The sequence below is a fragment of the Trifolium pratense genome, linkage group LG7 (genome assembly GCF_020283565.1).
Source record: "Trifolium pratense cultivar HEN17-A07 linkage group LG7, ARS_RC_1.1, whole genome shotgun sequence".
Lineage (NCBI taxonomy): Eukaryota > Viridiplantae > Streptophyta > Magnoliopsida > Fabales > Fabaceae > Trifolium > Trifolium pratense.
The window spans coordinates 35,865,636-35,885,221 of record NC_060065.1 but is presented as its reverse complement, the minus strand read 5'-3'; the positions used below and the strand labels follow the sequence as shown (position 1 = coordinate 35,885,221).

The following is a 19,586-nucleotide window of genomic DNA, read 5'->3' as shown; positions in this document are numbered from 1 at the left end:
AATCAGAAAGGGATATGGAGGGTTTCAAAATCACACAATTTTAATCTAGGAGGTCAAAATCACTTATTTGTAAAACTTGAAGAACAAAAATGCAATTGAACTTAAAATTATTAATTCTAGTTAGTTACTCCCTCCATGACATTTTATAGCAAAATTGCACTTTTTATACTCACTGTATATTTGTATATTTAATGTATGTGGTCAAAAAGTGCAATTTTACTTATCAAAGTTAGTAATCTAATAGTAAAACCTATCTAGATTTCAATGCAAAAAAAAAAAAAAAAAATATCTAGATTTGGTCTAGTGGTGAGGCGTTTGGGTAAAATGCATGAGATCTTCTTAGATTCGATTCTCATAAAAAAAATAAAAAAAAATCTTGTACATCATACAAAACAATTGTCTCTTCCTTAAATAACCATGCAACCATCTTCACTATTTGTCACCACATTTCAAAAACTTCAGACTTCAAAGAACACGAATGACACACTTGTCACTAAATATTACCTTGGTTTCAATTGCACCATACAAAATCACCTTTGTACTTTTTAAGGAACTAGCTTCTCATAAAGAAAAAAGGAGGGAGAAAGTGAAGATTAGAAATGGAAAAGTTCAGTTCATGTTATGGGAAGGAACTTCTTTTGGTTCTTGTTTTATTATCACATATTTCATTTCAACTTGCAACATGTGCCTCTATAGTAAAATTTCTTCCTGGATTCCAAGGAACCCTTCCTTTTCTGCTTGAAACTGGGTTAGTTCAATTTACTTAGCCATATGTATAGTTCATGGTTTTAATATATGGTATTAAAATAACTTCATATTCATATTTGTTGATTAGATATGTGGGAGTGGGAGAAAATGAGGATGTGCAAGTGTTTTACTATTTCATTGAATCAGAGAACAATTCAAAGGATGATCCTCTCATGCTTTGGCTAACTGGTGGACCTGGTTGCTCTGCTTTGTCTGGTCTTTTCTTTGAAATTGGTAATTTCAACTTTACTTTTGGAGTGAAATATAACTGAAATTTGACTAAATTATGCATTTTTGACTAAATTGGTAATTTCAACTTTACTTTTGGAGTGAATGTTTGAGGCCCTGTCACAATAGTCCTTTGAATGTATCAATATTACAAAAACATATCTCAATGGGTGTTTTTTTAGTCATTTTGGTCATGAAATGCATGTGTCTTTAATTGGTTAGTTTAGTCTTGAAATGTGTCTTTCGTTAATCAATTTAGTTTCAGATGTATTTGAAATTTTGATACATTATAAGACAAGACTATCGTGACAATATTTTGCAGTTATTCAATTCTAATACATCTAGAAACCTGAAAATTAACAAGCTGCATACTTGCATTGCAGGTCCACTTGAAATTATAAAGGAGGAATACAATGGTAGCTTGCCTAATCTGATCTTGAGGCCACATTCATGGACAAAGGTTGGGGTTATAAATCAACTTTTGGTTGCATCAATTTATCAAATCCCCTTAGATCATGTGTATTAGTAATGATTTTTGTTGGTAGGTTTGTAGCATTATATTTGTAGATTTGCCTGTTTCCACAGGCTTCAGTTATGCCAGAACAAATTCCGCTTCTCAACGAAGCGACTCAATACTAGTTCGACAAGCTCTTCAATTTTTCAGGAAGGTATTATTCACTGAAGTTCTATTGCTTCCATTTCACAATAATCATGTTTTTTTGTTTTTTTAAATTTTGTTTGCAGCAGCCGATCAATAAAATAACGAACATTATATTATAAATATTTGTAGTGGTTAGTTGATCATCCAAAATTTCAATCAAATGAAGTTTACATTGGCGGTGATTCATACTCTGGCATTCCTGTTCCGGTAATTGTTCAAGAAATTGCAGAAGGTATAAAACTGATGGCTCAATTATGTTATTGATTTACTATATGTTGCAATCTTAATTAAGTTTAACTATTTGTTTGCAGGAAATGAAAAAGGTGTCAAACCATGGATAAATCTCCAGGTTAGCATTTTAATTCAGATGGATTATGTCATTATAGAACTGCTTTGAGATTAATTATGAAATGTTTTTTTTACGTCAGGGATACCTGACGGGGAATGCTGCAACAACCGGAAAGGAAAATAACTATAAAATCCCCTTTGCGCATGGAATGGGACTCATATCCGATGAACTATACGACGTAATTGAATTATAGTTCCTCCGCGTATATATGCAGCTATTCTTATATTGAAAACCTATGAAGCACTAAGATTTATGCTAACCAACTAAATCTCTAATATTATGCAGTCACTGCAAAAAAACTGTAACGGAGACTACGTAAGTGTAGAGAACAGAAATGTTTTATGCGCCAGAGATATCAGTTCATTCAAAGAGGTATATATATGCATCCATTTATTTTATTTTTATCAAATTTTGTGAAAAGAACTTCTATTCATAAAAGTGAACACCATTCCTCTCTAGGCTACATCCGGACTTAATCCAGCGCATATTTTAGACCCGGATTGTAAGTGGCTTGATGATAATGGAAGATTTCCAACAAGATCTCTAATTAAGAAATATCCCTCCAAGTTCCTCAGTACAAATCTCGCATTACCCGCCTTAAGCTGTCGAGTAAGGCCTATTTTCCATATATTTATGTAATGCAATGATAATCTAATCTATACCATTTACTACCTAAACTAAATCTCAAAATATTTTTGTTAAATTGATGTTTGTTTCCTTTCCACTTTTAGAGTTATCCATATTTCCTTTGCGGTTTTTGGGCCAACGATGATAATGTTCGCAAAGCACTGCACATACGGAAGGTATATCGTTGATTCATATATGAGAAAGTCATAATTTTTTCATGCTGTCTATCCAATTATTCTATGAAATTTTTTCTTCTAATAACATGTCAAAATTTCACAATTCTGCAGGAAATCTTCTAATAACATTTTCCCCCCACATTTGCGCACTCTTGCACGGAATCTTTCATGTTTAATTATACGACTATAAATATATGAACTTGGTTGCTTGTGTTGCAGGGAAGTATTGGAAAATGGCGTCGTTGTAGCTATGATATACCTCATAAGAGGGATATCCCTAACAGCTATGATTATCACGTAAATCTCAGTAGAAAAGGCATTCGTTCACTGATTTACAGGTCAATAATCTTTCTCTATATTGCGTAAGGTAGCACTTTTGAGAACAAGTTTCATAATTTCGTACGGTAAATAGATTTTGTATATTTCTAATAACAGTGGCGATCATGACATGCTAATTCCATTCTTGGGGACACAAGCATGGATCAGATCTTTAAACTATTCCATTGTTGATGATTGGAGACAGTGGCATACAAATGACCAAGTTGCAGGGTATTCACATAACTATATATGCTAAATTTATGAGTTATGACCAAGTTGAATTAATATTTGTTTTAACTTTTTGTATGTATAGATACACAAGGACTTACTCTAATAGGATGACATTTGCAACTGTTAAGGTAAACCTCCTATTCCTCAATAGAAATAGTTTATACATAAGCACTTATGTGACAAGTGTTTATGTTATAAGTGCTTAATTGAGTAGCTTATCCATGACTGATAAAATTTTCAGGGTGGAGGACACACAGCTCCTGAGTACCGGCCTAAAGAATGTTTTGACATGTTTAGTAGGTGGATATCTAAGAGGCCTTTGTAGGAATTAACAAAAATGAATTTGTCTTCTAACTTGCAAAGAAATATGTATCACTTGGCTTGGCGCATTGCATAGAATTATTAATTATAGCAACATTACAACAAGCAAACTTTCAGATTAACGCGGTTTCGTGCTATTTCAAAACATGCAAAATGGTTAACTTTATTAATTTGGCTTTGGACTTTGGAGTACTTTTTACTCCCTTTAATATGATTTACTTAAAAAAAATGGTTACACCCAGTGGTGTGGACAATTTGTACTATCTCACAAACCAAGATATAATGTAATAGGCACACAACCTATAGAGTGCCCCAGTTCACATCTTTTCAGGGCCAAAATATGTGAATGGTCTTCGAATTTTGAGTTAGGAATTTAATTTTACAAAGTTTACCTCAGTAAGAACATCACATTATAAGTCAGAACTATAGGGAAATTTAGAGAAAGAAACTCACAAGTGGTAATTCCAGTTCCTGGTAATCAAAGTTAAACTTTGATTCTTGATTTTGATCAGGTACTGTGTGGATGATGCTTTCTCTACATTTTGCTGCATATTGTCTATGAGGTTGGGAACTTGGGATAACTTTCCCAGAATTGTCTTTGATGGATGCTAACTTTCTGTCTTCTCCTGTCTTCGATTAGATAGAAATATCACTGAACTTGGGCCCGGTCCGGGAGCTGAAAGGCTCAAATCACTTTTCAATGGTTTATTATGCAGATAATTTTCATTCGAATTAGTGTTCTTGACACCCGTGTTTGAAAATCCAAATATGCTAAATTGCTTCTTGCTACTTTCCCATCACCAAACAGGTGAGAGGCAAGAGGTTACCATTAGAAGTGCTCTATATTCGCCATCTTGAGAATTGAATCAAGCAACCTGCACATTTCCTGTGCCTGCGGATGAGATTGATCACCAGCTAGAAACTCTTCAACTTCATTACCCACTTCTATTATGCTGCATCCGGGTTTCTTCTTCATCCCTGCTTCTGAAATCATACTCCTAACTCTGTTTGCCTCTGCATCCCACCCAGCATCTCTATATATGTTGTATGTAAGAACATGAGTACCACAATCAGCTACTCCCATATCAATAAGCTTTTTCCACACTCTATTCCCAACATTAATATTTTTATAAATTCTACATGCGTTAAGTATAGCACCCCACACATTAGCGTCGCCTGCTGCAAATCCACCCATCTTCTCCTCGATAAACCTCTCAGCCTCCTCAACCATTCCAGCTCTAGACAAAAGGTCCACAACACACGCGTAATGTTCTGCGCAGGGTTCAACCCCATAAGTACCACTCATTTCTTCAAATAACCGAAGACCTTCCTGAACCATCTTTGCGTGTGTACATGCAGTAAGGACAGCCACAAAGGTAGTCTCATTAGGGTTTTTCCCACAAACAATCATTTGTTGAAACAACTCCAAGGATTTCCTTGCATCACCATTCAAGGCAACACCAGAAATCATAGCATTCCAAGCTCCAACATCCTTATTAGAAATACCATCAAAAACAGTTAAAGCCGATTCCACACATCCGCATTTCGAATACATGTCAACTAAGGCCGTTGCTAAAATGGGATTCGAGCTTACCCTCTCAAAACGTTTTGCATAGGAATGCACCCACATTCCCTGCGTGAGCGCACCCAGGTGCGCGCACGCAGTAAGCACAGTAACAAGTATAGAGTCATTCGGCTTCACACCTTTATTCTGCATCTCAACAAACAAAGCCAACACTTCCTTAAACTCACTAACACGACAATACGCTGCCATCATAGCACTCCATGACACAGTATTTCTCTCAGGCATTTCATCAAACATCTCTCTTGCATTTTCAACATTCCCCATTTTACCATAACCATCAATCATAGCAGTCCACAAAACAACATCTTTTCTCGTCATTCTATCAAACAATACCCTGGCAGTCCGCACATCGCGCAATGCTGTGTAAAACTCGATAAACGCACTCACGACATAAGGGTCATTGGTTAGCCCGAATTGAACAACATGACAATGTACCATATGACCGATCATAATACGGGAAACCCAATTCGAAGAAGAAACAAGTGCAATGCAGGATTTGATTAAAGGTGGGAATGTGTAGTTATTAACAGGAATCCCATTTTGTAACATTGTTGAGTAGCATGAAAGTGCTGATTCAGGGGAATGGTTTTGAAGGTAGGCTCTGATCATTGTGTTGTGAATGAAAGTATTGGTGTGAGTGAGGTTGTGGAAAATGGAACAAGCGTAAGAGAAGAATGAGGTTGCTGCGACGGAGAGGAGTGGGGCGAGGGCGTAGGGAGAGTGTTGAATACGACATCGGAGGATGTGAGCGTGTAATTGCTTGAGTTGGGTTAAGGTGTTGCATTTTTCAGCAAGGGTTGTGAGGAATGGTTTTTGAGTCATGTCAATATTCAAAAAATTTATGTGGACAACACTACTTTTATACTAATTAATAATAATAATAATAATAATAATAATAATAATAATGGCACAAGAAAATTCAACATGTCAACATACACTATGAGAAAGAAAGCAGCAAAGGGCAGATTTGGAATAAACAAAAAACTGCACTGGTTCCAAACTTTCTTCTCAGTTGTGTGGGTGGAAAGAATTTTTGTGGGTCCCATAGTTATATTCTTCTTTCCTTCCAATTTTCTGCTACAACCAAACAACGGAAAATTAATTGGGATTTGAGCTTTCCCCTCCCTTAGTTTCTTTCCTCTTACTTTCTCTTCAACCAACCGGTGTGTAAATTTTGGGTTAAAGTGTAGTGTCCAAAGTTGTTCTTTAACTCAATGTGAATGATTTCGGCTACCCCTCGTGATGACTCAACAGTGGCATCAAACCAATGGTTCGACAAAGGTGGTCAGGCGACGTGTCCCGTTGAGTAGCAGCAACGACAGTGCAAGTGTAGTGTAGTTGAGAAAGCTTTTGCTTGAGGAGGAGCATAAATGTTGGATTGGTATTCGAAAGTGTCAATTATTTTGAGGCATGAAAAAAGTGCAAATGAAATACATCTGGTTCGGGGTCAATTTTATCGCTAACTATTGGTAACATGTATATAATTTTGCACCATAGAGAAATGTGTTTTTCACCATGTGATCAATAAACTTTATCATATCTCATTTGATGCAATTATAAAATTTATTAATGTAATAATAAAAACTAACCTGTGCGTGTGAATGATACAAAATTTGTCTGATTTGTGTATAGTATAATGGTTGTCTCTTCCTTATATAACCATGCAACCATCTTCACTATTTGTCACCACATTTCAAAAGTTCAGACTTCAAAGAACACGAACGACACACTTGAGAGAAGCATACTCCAAGGACCCAAATCAACACCTCTAGACCAATTGGGTTTCATGTATGGTTTTTAAGTTCTTTTAATATATGGTATTAATATAATTTCCTATTTGTTGATTAGGTATGTGGGAGTGGGAGAAAATGAGGATGTGCAAGTGTTTTATTATTTCATTGAATCAGAGAACAATTCAAGGGATGATCCTCTCATGCTTTGGCTAACTGGTGGACCTGGTTGCTCTGCTTTGTCTGGTCTTTTCTTTGAAATTGGTAATTGCAACTTTACTTTTTGAGTGAAATATAAGTAAAATTTGACTAAATTATGCATATTAAGAAAAGTAGTTGATCTTGTTTAATTTGTATAAACATGCATTTTTGTTCTTGAATGTGTGAGGCGATGTCGCAATAGTACTTGAAGGTATCAATATTAGAAAATCATATCTCAATGTGTTTATTGTTAGTCATTTTGATCCTGAAATGTGTCTTTTAGTCTAAGATGTATTTGAAATTTTGATCCATTAAAACATAAGACTATCGTAACAATATTTTGAACTTATTCAATTCTAATACTAATTGAATAAGTGTTAATATATATATATATATATATATATATATATATATATATATATATATATATATATGATGAGTGTACTTTTATCTACATAGTTAGTAGCAATATATCTAGGCAAAAAAACCTGAAATTTGAGAAGTTGCATACTTGCATTGCAGGTCCACTTGAAATTGTAAAGGAGGAATACAATGGTAGCTTACCTAATCTGATCTTGAATACAATGGTAGTTATAAATCATCTTTTTTTTGCCTAAGTTAATTATTTTGGCTTGGTTGCATCTATTTATCAGTATTAGTAATGATTTTTCTTGGTAGGTTAGTAGTATTATATTTGTAGATTTTGCCTGTTTCCACAGGCTTCACTTATGCCAGAACAAAGTTTGCTTCTCAACGAAGCAACTCGATACTAGTTCGACAAGCTCTTCAATTTTTCAGGAAGGTATTCATAGAAGTTCTATTGCTTTCATTTCACAATAATCATTTTTTTTGTTTTCAGCAGCCGATCGATAAAATAACGAACATTTGGTTATAATCTTTGTAGTGGTTAGTTGATCATCCTAAATTTCAATCCAATGAAGTTTACATTAGCGGTGATTCATACGCTGGCATTCCTGTTCCGGTAATTGTTCATGAAACTGCAGAAGGTATAAAACTTATGGCTCAATTATGTTAGTGTTTTACTATATGTTACAATCTTAATTAAGTTTAATTATTCACTAATTAGATTGTTTGCAGGAAATGAAAAAGGTGTCAAACCATGCATAAATCTCCAGGTTAGCATTTTAATTCAGATGGATTATGTCATTATAGAACTGCTTTGAGATTAATTATGAAATATTTTTCTTCGTCAGGGATACCTGACAGGGAATGCTGCAACAACTGGATAGGAAAATAACTATAAAATCCCCTTTGCGCATGGAATGGGACTCATCCGATGAACTATATGACGTAATTGAGTTATAATTCTCCGTGTATATATGTAGCTTTTCTTATATTGAAAATCTATGAAGCACGGAGAAATATGTTAACTAACTCATCTCTAATATTATGCAGTTTGTAACGGAGACTATATAACTGTAGAGAACAGAAATGTTTTATGCTCGAGAGATATCAGTTTGTTCGAAAAGGTATATATATGCATCCATTTATTTTATTTTTATCAAATTTAATGAAAGGAATTTCTATTCATAAAAAGTGAACACCCTTCTTCTCTTTTCACAGACTATATCCGGACTTAATCCAATGCATATTTTAGACCCGGATTGTAAGTGGGTTGATAGAAAACTTCCAAAAAGATCTCTAATTAAGAAATATCCCTCCAAGTTCCTCAGTACAAATCTCGAAATGCCCGCCTTTATATGTCGAGTATGGCCTATTTTTCCATATATTTATGCAATGATAATCTTACTATCTATACCATTTACTACCTAAATCTCAAAAAAAAAATTGTGACATTGATGTTGGTTTCCTTTCCACTTTTAGAGTTATTCACATTTCCTTTGGTGGTTTATGGGCCAATGATGATAATGTTCGCAAAGCACTAAAAATACGCAAGGTATATGAATCTTTTTCTTCTAACATGTCAAAATTTCCCCCCCACATTTGTGCACTCTTGCACGGAATCTTTCCTGGTTAATTATACGACTATAAACATAAGAACTTGGTTGCTTGTGTTGCAGGGAAGTATTGGGAAATGGCGTCGTTGTAGCTATGATATACCTCATAAGAGGGATATCCCTAACAGCTATGATTATCACGTAAATCTCAGTAGAAAAGGCATTCGTTCACTAATTTACAGGTCAATGATCTTTCTCTATATTGCATAAGGTAGCACTTTTGAGAACAAGTTTCATAATTTCGTATTTAAAATATATTTTATATATTTCTAATAACAGTGGCGATCACGACATGGCAATGCCATTCTTGGGGACACAAGCATAGATCAAATCTTTAAACTATTCCATTGTTGATGATTGGAGACAATGGCATACAAATGACCAAGTTGTAGGGTATTCACCTAATTGTAACTATATATATGCTAGATTTATGAGTTATGACAAAGTTGAATTAATATTTGTTTTAACTATTTGTATGTATAGATACACAAGGACTTACTCGAATAGGATGACATTTGCAACTGTCAAGGCAAGCCTCCTGTTCTCAATAGAAAAAGTTTATACATAAGCACTTATTTATTTGATAAGCGTTTATGTTATAAGCACTTAAGTAAGTTGCTTATCGCATAACCATACACTAGGAATTGTTACAAGTTTCTTTGCAGGGTGGAGGACACACAGCTCCAGAGTTTCGGCCTAAAGAATGTTTTGACATGTTTAGTAGGTGGATATCTAAGAGGCCTTTGTAGGAATTACCAAAAAATAAAGGCTTTCAGTGTGTCTTTTACAACATCAGAAAATCTGTGAATCTTTCTTTTATTTGGAGATTCAATGAAAAAAAAATGGACTAATATGGAACATTTTATTTTGTTGACAATAGGGACTAATTTGTTATTTTGAATGTCTGAGGACTAAATTGCTCCAACATTACAACTTTGATGAGATTTAATCAAAAATGTTATCTATTGTAAACGGATCCTTCATTTGAACTTGCAATTAATATGCAGTTCTATAGATAACATTTTATAGTGCAGTTTCTCACCACTTTTCAAAGTTCAGATTTTAAAGGACAGGAATGACACACTTGTTACAAAATATAGTTACCTTCATTTCCACTTTCACAACATGCAACCATATCTTAGTCAAAAAAGAAATGAGAAATACTACAAACATGTATCAGCATTTTGGATTTTTCTTAATTTACTTCTGTTTGTCATGTGCAACATTGCGTTTCCAACTTTTCATAGCTATTAAGTATTAACTTATTAAATAATTACTGGCTTATTTTTTGACAAGGCAAAAGTATGAATAACATCAAGAACTAGAGGTTCCAACCATTAAAAACTGTGGAAGAAAAAAGAGTGGAAGTGAACATTAAAAATGACAAAGTTTAGTTTAAGTTCTGGGAATGTTGTTCTTGTTTTATTATCAAATATTTCATTTCAAGTTGCAACATGTGGCTCTATAGTAAAGTTTCTTCCTGGATTCCAAGGACCCCTTCCTTTTCTACTTGAAACTGGGTTAGTTCAATTTATTTACTTAGCTATATACTTAGCTATATATAAGCAAAGATTCCTTTTTCAGGTTCATTGAATAACGTTATCAGAAACATCATTTATTCAGTGAACCTGAAAAATAAATTTTTGCTTATATATATGAGACCATGGAGTATATAGTTCATGGTTTTTAGTTCTTTTAATATATGGTATTAAAATAACTTCATATTCATATTTGTTGATTAGGTATGTGGGAGTGGGAGAAAATGAGGATGTGCAAGTGTTTTACTATTTCATTGAATCAGAGAACAATCCTAAAGATGATCCTCTCATGCTTTGGTTAACTGGTGGACCTGGTTGTTCTGCTTTGTCTGGTCTTGTCTTTGAAATTGGTAATTTCAACTTTGCTTTTGGATAGTCATACGATAAGTATTTGAAATTTTAGTAATTGCAAATATTTTGAATGTGATAGTTTTATAGTTAAAATTGAGGACATCTATTTTCTCAAAAGTAGAGGGTAATTCTTGATAGGCTAAATTGCAACTTCTGACCCCTAATTTTCACAAACTTGCAATTTTTGCCCCCTAACTTTAGCTTGTTTTGCAAAAGCATGACACCCACTGATTTTGACCGAGTCAACGTACATGTGACAACTGACTCACATGCCACGTCATCACGTCTTGACACATGGACAATGACGCGCATGTCATGTCAGTATACCTTGCCACGTATGCTAATGTGGCATGTGAGTCATTGTCGACGTGGCAAGACATGTTGGCATGGTATGTGAGTCACTTGCCACATGTACGTTGACTTGGTCGGGGGGCCAAAATCGTAAGTTTGTGAAAGTTAGGTTGCCTTCTTAATATTTTTGTAATATTGTTTATTGTTTATATCTACATCTATTTTCACATGTAGCCTAGTCTATACTATACCAATCAACATTGGTCAAGATTTCTAGTTATAATTCCTCTTTGTTAGAAAGATGTTCAAATTAAAACTAGGAAAATTAATAGACATTGAAAAACTAGTGATAAAAATGTAAGCAAATTTCCTGAAGTGATAAAATGATACTAATTGAACAAGTTTCAATGCTAGATAGTAGATACTCATTGAATAATTTGAGTGTACTTTTTACTTGATATGTTGCAGGTCCACTTGAATTTATAAAGGAAGAATATAATGGGAGCTTGCCTAAGCTGATGTTGAGGCCACATTCATGGACAAAGGTTGGGGTTATAAATCCACATTTTTTGTTGTATGAGTGAATATTTGTCTCGATTGTATTCGTAATGGATTTTCTGGATAGGTGAGTAGCATTATATTTGTAGATTTGCCTGCTTCCACAGGCTTCACTTATGCAACAACAGAATCTGGTTCACAACGAAGCGACTCAAGACTAGTTCACCAAGCTCATCAATTTCTCAGGAAGGTATCTATTCGCCTAAGTTTGATTGTTTTCATTTCACAATAATCACTTTTTCCTTTTTATGTTAATCAGTCAATAAAATAACCGAAATCTTTGTAGTGGTTGGTTGATCATCCAAAATTTCAATCAAATGATGTTTACATTGGCGGAGATTCATACTCTGGCATTACTGTTCCAATAATTGTTCAAGAAATTGCACAAGGTACAAAACATAAAACATATGTTCAAATTTGTTCTCACATGACTGTACCATGATGTTCAAATTAGTTCTCACCAATTAAATTGTTTTCAGCAAATGAAAAAGGGGTCCAACCATTGATAAATCTCCAGGTTAGCATCTTAAAAACAGCTTCTGGATTGATTATGTAATGTTATTTATTTTCCAGATTAATTGTGTAATGTTATTTTCTTCAGGGATACTTGCTAGGGAATGCTATAACAACCTCATGGAATGGGACTCATATCCGATGAACTATACGATGTAATTGAACTATACAAAACTATTGTTATATTGAAAACCTATGAATCACTGTGATATATGCTAACTGATCTCTAATATTTTGCAGTCGCTGCAAAAAAACTGTAATGGAGATTATGTAAGTGTGGATACCAAAAGTGTTTTATGTTCCAAAGATATGGAGTCATTCAATAAGGTATGTATATATAAATCTCTTAATCAAATTTCACGAGTAGAATTTCTAGTCGAACGAACATTCAAAAAGTCAACACCGTTCTTATATTTTTACAGTGCTATATCAGGAATTAGCAAAAACCATATTTTAGAACCGCTATGTGAGTGGCTTTATACTGAAATTTCTCCAAAGAGATCTCTAATTCAGAAATATCACTCCAGAGTGTCGCCCTTGAGCTGTCGAGTAATCTTCATTATGCTGCCTTATTGAATAAGAGATATTTACATAATGCTTCTTTTCCATATATTTATTTATATAATTCAATGATAATTTTACTATATATACCTCAACATTTGTGTTAATGTAATGTTTGTCTTTATCCTGTTAGAATTATCCATATACACTTTGTGCTTATTGGGCCAGTGATGCTAATGTTCGCAAAGCACTGCACATACGCAAGGTATAGTTGATATCCTTACGATCTTGTAGAGACTTTACTGGTTTGTTATACAACTGTAAGAGTTTTGGTTGCTTATGGTGCAGGGAAGTATTGGGAAATGGGAACGATGTTCCTATGATATACCTCATACGAGGGATATCCTTAACAGCTATGATTATCATGTAAATCTCAGTACCAAAGGATATCGTTCGCTAATTTACAGGTCAATAGTCTTTCTCTATGTTCATATATTGCATGAGATAACATAACATCGATGAACTAGTTAGTTTTATATTTGTAACAGTGGCGATCATGACTTGCAAGTTACATTCTTGGGGACACAAGCATGGATAAGATCTTTAAATTATTCCATTGTTGATGATTGGAGACAATGGCACACAAATGAGCAAGTTGCAGGGTATTCACATAACTGACATTATATATATGCTACATTTATTCAAATGAGCAAGCATGAATTAATATTTGTTTTGATTTTCTTCATGTATAGATACACAAGAACTTATTCTAATGGGATGACATTTGCAACTGTGAAGGCAAGCCTCTTATTCCTCAATAGAAATTTTTTTATTCATAAGTACTTATATGATAAGTGTTTATGCTATAAGCACTTAATTAACTTGTTTAATCAAACAGGCCACAATCATGCACTACGAATAATCACTAGTTTGTTTACTCAATGTTATTGATTTATCAACATTGTAGGGTGCAGGACACACAGCACCAGAGTACCTGCCTGAAGAATGTTTTGCCATGTTTAGTAGGTGGATATCTAAGAGGCCTTTGTAGGTATAACCAAAAATCGTTAGTTGGTCCAGTGGACCGGATACTAGTAGTGAAAATAAAAAAAATAAAAAATTAAAATAAACTCACATGTTAAGCTGTCAAGGAATAAACTCACATGATTGTTGTTTTTTCTCTTTAATACTTTTGGGGTTTGTATGAACATTTGGGGAATGTGGGGAAGGTGTGTTCAAAAACTTGGTCACCCTGTGTGTGATTTCCCAGGTCACAACTCAATTTCTTTTTGTTCAAGTAGAGTTAAGTGTTTTTGACCAAAAAAAGAAAAAAGAGTTGAGTGTTTGATGAGTTTGATTCACGTTCAAGTAAATTTAGGTGGCAATGGTCTGTCCTTCAACACATAATTATCACCTCCAATCCAATTTCTTTGGTCACTTATGTTTATTTTTAGTTTTAAGTTGGTTAGTTTGTTTCATATTCTTCCGTTACGTTTTAAAAGTTTTAAGTTGGTCTCTTAAGTTTTTAAAAATTTTAAGTTGATCCCTCAAATTTCTAAAATTTGAATTAGTTAGTCCTATAGGGATGATTAAATCGAGACCAACTAATTCAAATTTTCGAAACTTGAGGGATCAACTTAAAACGTTTAAAACATAAGGAACGAACTTAAAATCTAAAATAACACATAAGGGAATAAATTGAAGCTTTTAAAACATAAAGAACTAACGTAAAACCTAAAATAAACATAGGAAAATGTTAAGTAATGTCTCAGACACTGGTTAAGAATACTAAAAATAGAATAATGTTGTTTTCAATGCAAAATTTCTTTTTTTAGTTCTTTAACCAGTGCCTAGGACACTACACATGACCCATAAACATAATGGATTAAATGTACGATTAAGCCTCATTCTAATACGGTTGTTTTCTTTATAAAAGTAAATTAAAAATAAATAAATAAATAAAAAGAGAAGCGTGCAATCGCGGAAAACCGTTGATTTTGGCGGGTACGAATCTGCGTATAAACATATTCCCTTTGAGGAATCTTCTTCATCTTCTCTCTCTCCAATCTCTTTCTCTCTCTCTCTCTCTCTCCTCTTTTCTGGATCTACGGTGACGAAATGGCCACTTCCAATGGCACCGACAACAAAACCACACCGACACCGTCCTCCGGATCGGCGTTGATCTTTCTCGGAACTGGCTGTTCAAGTATGGTTCCCAATGTAATGTGTCTCATCAATCCCGCTAATCCTCTCTGTTCCGTTTGCGCTCAATCATTATCTATTCCCCCTGACAAAAACCCTAATTACAGGTACTTTCTTTAAACTTCTTCATCACGATCCAATACATCTTCATTTTCTTGATATTCTCTTCAATTTGTGGATTTGCAGGTGTAATACATCTTTGTTAATTGATTACTGTGGAAGTAATGGTAATCATAACTATATATTGATTGATGTTGGGAAGACGTTTAGAGAGACTGTGCTTAGATGGTTTGTTCCTCATCGGATTCCAAGAATCGATTCCGTGAGTTTATTTGCACTTTTCTGTGATTTTGTAGTTTATATACTAATGCATATGGTAGTGAAATCAATGTGTTTAACTTTAATGTAATGCCGATGATATCTTTTGATGATTACATAAACTGCAAATGAAAAAGAAATTAGTTGTGTTTGAAATTTCTATTTATTGGACAATTTCAAAAAATGTGTCAAGATTTCCCTTCAAATGATACCCTGTGAAATGAGACTAATTTTACTAGATACTTCTGTTTAACAATAGTATCAGGATCTGTAAAAAAAACTTATTAATAGGACAAAGTTTTCAAATGAGTCCAATGAGTTAAAAGATGAAGGTTTATTAACTTGCAGGATAAAATCCTGGGTTGTATCATGTCCAGTATGTCTATAAAGTTTAGTTATAATCACAAAAAGTTAGTATTTTTTGAATAAAAAAAGTTAGTATTTAATGTTCATGAGGGAGAGATACTTCAAAAGAGTTTGTCTATCACAGAGCATCTGATTTTTAGGAGACATTTCATTTCAGATATGTGCCGCCGGTAAAGGTATGTAGGGTATGCCATGAAGAGAAAGAGAAGGGTCATGATGAAATCATCAAAATATTTCTTAAGCAAGGAAACACTCAGTAATGTTGTCATTTCTGTGTATGTAATAAAACTGAGCAGACAAAGCAATGAGTTGCACCACTACTAATTAACGAAATCAGAAATCGAAGCTTTCTTTGTTACTTACTGTGTGAATGTTAGTAACCTGATTAGAGCCCCTTAAAATTTGTATTTGCCATGGACTCATTTTGTAATCTGATTCGTTTGTGCTGTTCTGTAAAGACACATAAAAATTATTCACAGCTGCACATAAAATTTTACATTCTCGCAACCCCAAGGGAAGAAATTCATTTTAGGGGAAACAGCATATAAATGAACCATGAGTCATTAAGTATGTTAATTGCTACTGACCTGTGATATACAAGATCATGGATTGATTACAATTAGCTTTTAGCCTATTTTTTCTTCCTTTTGTCTACATTATGTTCTTGGTAATTTGTATTGACCTGAAATTTTCATTCTTTGAGAATTAAAAATAAGTTCTTGGTTGAGTTGCAGATTATTTTGACTCATGAACATGCTGATGCAGTCCTTGGATTGGATGACATACGTGCTGTGCAGCCCTTTAGTCCAACAAATGATATTGACCCCACCCCAATCTACCTGAGCCAGCATTCAATGGATAGGTATCTCTAGTTACCATGCATGTTTTGATGTTTGGTTAGCTTAAATTACATCTACTTTTCCTAGCATTTATATTTAGTTAGCTTAAATAACTTGTTTAAACTATAAGTTCTGGCAGAGCATTTTCACCCTAGATAACTGGTTTAACAAGATATAGATAGCCAAACAGATTTTTATTAAACTTATAACCCGTTAATCAACACAATATGTATCATTAGCAGTAAAATTCAGCTAATCGAATCATTTATTTTTATTTCCAATTTGTTGAAATTGAAATCTACCTTATTGATGAATATTTCTCTTTAAGATAAATTATGTGCAATAGTGCAATTGTATGATTCTTTGAGATGAAACCAGTACTAAAAATATTCAATACTAAGTCCCAAGTCAAGAAGTAAGCACAACCAGTAAGAGTAGCCAATTGAAATCAGTAAAAGCAAAAGCCAGGCCAAAACTTGTACTAAAATCAAATTGACCAGTACAAGACTAGCTGTAGCAGACTAGTTATATTTGTAGTATATGATCACTGAACTCAGAATACAATGTTACTCCTGTCTTAGCATGAATTATGATGCACCTTTTCTTTGATTTTATGGGCTAGCCTATGCTCTCAAGTTGATGAATCCATGTTTTAAAACTTTGCAACAGCATACAAGAGAAGTTTCCTTATTTGGTTCAGAAAAAACGCAAGGAAGGGTCAGAAATACGAAGGGTAGCTCAGATTGCCTGGAACATTATTAAAGATGACTGCAATCAACCATTTTTTGCATCAGGATTAAAATTCACTCCTTTACCAGTTAATTGCCGCCATCTTTGTCCTTAAGTTAAGAATGCAATACTCCTTCTATATAATAAGTACTTAACTGTTTTTGTGTGGATGTAGGTAATGCATGGAGAGGATTACATTTGTTTGGGCTTTCTTTTTGGTGAGAAAAGTCGGGTGGCTTATATATCTGATGTTTCACGGATTCCCGCGAGTACAGAGTATGGTATGATTCAAATATCTCAACAAAGTTAGACTATAAGTGTTCTAAGATATAACTTATCTATTTGTTTTATCATTTATGGGGCTTTCTTACTTATCTATTGTCCATGAAAAAAATGACTTGTCATGTTGTAATTTGGGCAGGACTAATTCCTTTTTAGATTACCAAAACATCTTCAATTCTACATAACAAGAAAGTCTTCGGTTGATCTAACATTTGGCAATAAATTTCCCTTTTACAGTCATTTCGAAAAGTGGAGCTGGACAGTTGGATCTTCTTATATTGGATTCGTTGTATAGGGTCAGTAGTTCCATTTCAATTTTTTTGGTTGTAAAATACAAATATATATGATTCTCTAGCCAACCATTTAAACCAACTAACTAATCGGTTTAGTTATCTAACAGTTTCTCTCTTTGGTTTTTTGTGTCATTGCAGACTGGGTCACATAATGTTCACCTTTGTTTTCCACAGGTTTGTTTTCAATTTTGGAAATTGATAATAACACTATCTCACTGGAGGTGAAATAGTATTAATTGGTAATTTTACAGACTCTTGAAACTGTGAAGAGGTTGTGTCCAAAGCAAACCCTTTTGATTGGAATGACTCATGAGTTTGATCACCACAAGGACAACGAGTTTTTGAAAGAATGGTCCAAAAGGTATCCATTTGTAAAGAAGTCAAATATTGATTTTTGCTAATATATTTAGTAATAATTGACCCAACAATCTGATAGTAGCATGATCGTGTGAATGTAATATTTACCTTTGTATTCCTATGGTATGTTATGTATTTTAGAAAATGATAGACTTGACTCTTCTTTGAATATGCTCAGGGAAGGAATTCCGGTGCAGCTTTCCCATGATGGTTTGAGAGTCCCCGTAAACTTATAGTGAAGAAAGGTAATCCCTTTGAACCCAAATCTTCATTTTTGTCATCAAGAAGAGTACATAAAGAAAAAGGATATGAATTCCTCATTATGATCAGCGACATGCATTTGTGTTGGATGTCTCATTTTTCTTGAGATAATACTGTTATCAGATTTTTTTGTTTCATTATTTTACTCATTATGTAAAATATGCATAAATAAACTGTGAAGTGATTGACATTGAAGGTGTCTTTCTACATGGAGATGAATAGTGAGTAGGTAGGAAGTTAGATGAGGAGAAAACTGAGCAGGATTAAAAGATAATTTTCACTTTTTGTTGCTTGGTTTGTGGAATATAGGATCATTGTCATACTATTGAAGTTGATAAATTGATAAATTTGCAGGATAGAGTGTAAATGAGTGATAGTACACTTTCACTGGCCTTGTTGTGGTCACTAACCATTATGAAGTAATCTTCGTTGTAGTTTTTTGCCTCCTAAACAGCACACCCTTATTTGTACCTTAGGCATAAACATTATGAGCATAACTTGTAGTATTTAAAACTGACAAACAGCAATGTAATGTTTTTTCTTCTCCCCTTCTATTCCTGTATCAGTAGCCGATCTTACTTTCAATGAACATCAACGATACTAAATCTTAATTTGTGCAACTATCCTTTTGCAGGGTAAAGCATGTGACAATGTACCATATACAGTTGATCTTATTTAGATTCCAAAGAGGCTCAGTTTCTGTCGCAATCCTAGGAACTGACAGTTTTGCTAGAAGGCGGCATTTATGGATTTAACACTTGATAACTTAATATATTATTGTGGTGAAAATCTCGATTTTGTTTTTAGTTAAACTCTTGAAATCTGTATTAGAACGATTTTTATTGCAAAATTGGAGAGCAAATTGGATAGCAATGAGTTTTAAGAGTTAAGAAATCCACCTGTATCCTGAGATTCTTTTGCAAGGTCACTTTATTCACCACTAATTTCCTGATAAGAGATGTAATCTTATAGTGATTGTTGTTATAAATTATAAATAATAAATGGTCGACTGACCATTTGATTGTTTTTCACAT

General features: G+C 33.8%; 3 protein-coding genes and 2 pseudogenes across 3 annotated transcripts; 4 read left to right on the top strand and 1 right to left on the bottom strand.

Moving 5' to 3' along the window:
• The first annotated feature begins 295 nt into the window (after positions 1–295).
• Positions 296–3,777, top strand: LOC123895409 (serine carboxypeptidase-like 11). Its single transcript, XM_045945719.1, has 14 exons — positions 296–748; positions 836–981; positions 1,359–1,435; positions 1,521–1,643; positions 1,766–1,868; positions 1,948–1,985; positions 2,065–2,163; positions 2,271–2,357; positions 2,445–2,594; positions 2,717–2,788; positions 3,008–3,126; positions 3,224–3,337; positions 3,420–3,465; positions 3,579–3,777. Exons 1-14 carry the CDS (start codon positions 600–602, stop codon positions 3,660–3,662), a joined length of 1,407 nt encoding a protein of 468 aa, XP_045801675.1. The 5' UTR covers positions 296–599; the 3' UTR covers positions 3,663–3,777.
• Positions 3,778–4,487: 710 nt separating this feature from the next.
• LOC123896351 (pentatricopeptide repeat-containing protein At5g66520-like) lies at positions 4,488–5,852 on the bottom strand. The gene has a single exon (XM_045946749.1). The coding sequence runs from the start codon at positions 5,850–5,852 to the stop codon at positions 4,488–4,490; it is 1,365 nt and encodes a 454-aa protein (XP_045802705.1).
• A 1,027-nt stretch (positions 5,853–6,879) lies between these two features.
• On the top strand, positions 6,880–9,966 carry LOC123896350 (annotated as a pseudogene).
• A 367-nt stretch (positions 9,967–10,333) lies between these two features.
• LOC123895411 lies at positions 10,334–13,981 on the top strand (annotated as a pseudogene).
• Positions 13,982–14,974: 993 nt separating this feature from the next.
• LOC123895410 (putative hydrolase C777.06c) lies at positions 14,975–19,585 on the top strand. The gene is made up of 10 exons (XM_045945720.1): positions 14,975–15,214; positions 15,294–15,429; positions 16,526–16,653; positions 17,300–17,447; positions 17,535–17,640; positions 17,879–17,937; positions 18,073–18,108; positions 18,186–18,295; positions 18,470–18,536; positions 19,187–19,585. The coding sequence occupies exons 1-9, from the start codon at positions 15,024–15,026 to the stop codon at positions 18,525–18,527; spliced, it is 972 nt and encodes a 323-aa protein (XP_045801676.1). The 5' UTR covers positions 14,975–15,023; the 3' UTR covers positions 18,528–18,536; positions 19,187–19,585.
• Position 19,586: the final 1 nt, after the last annotated feature.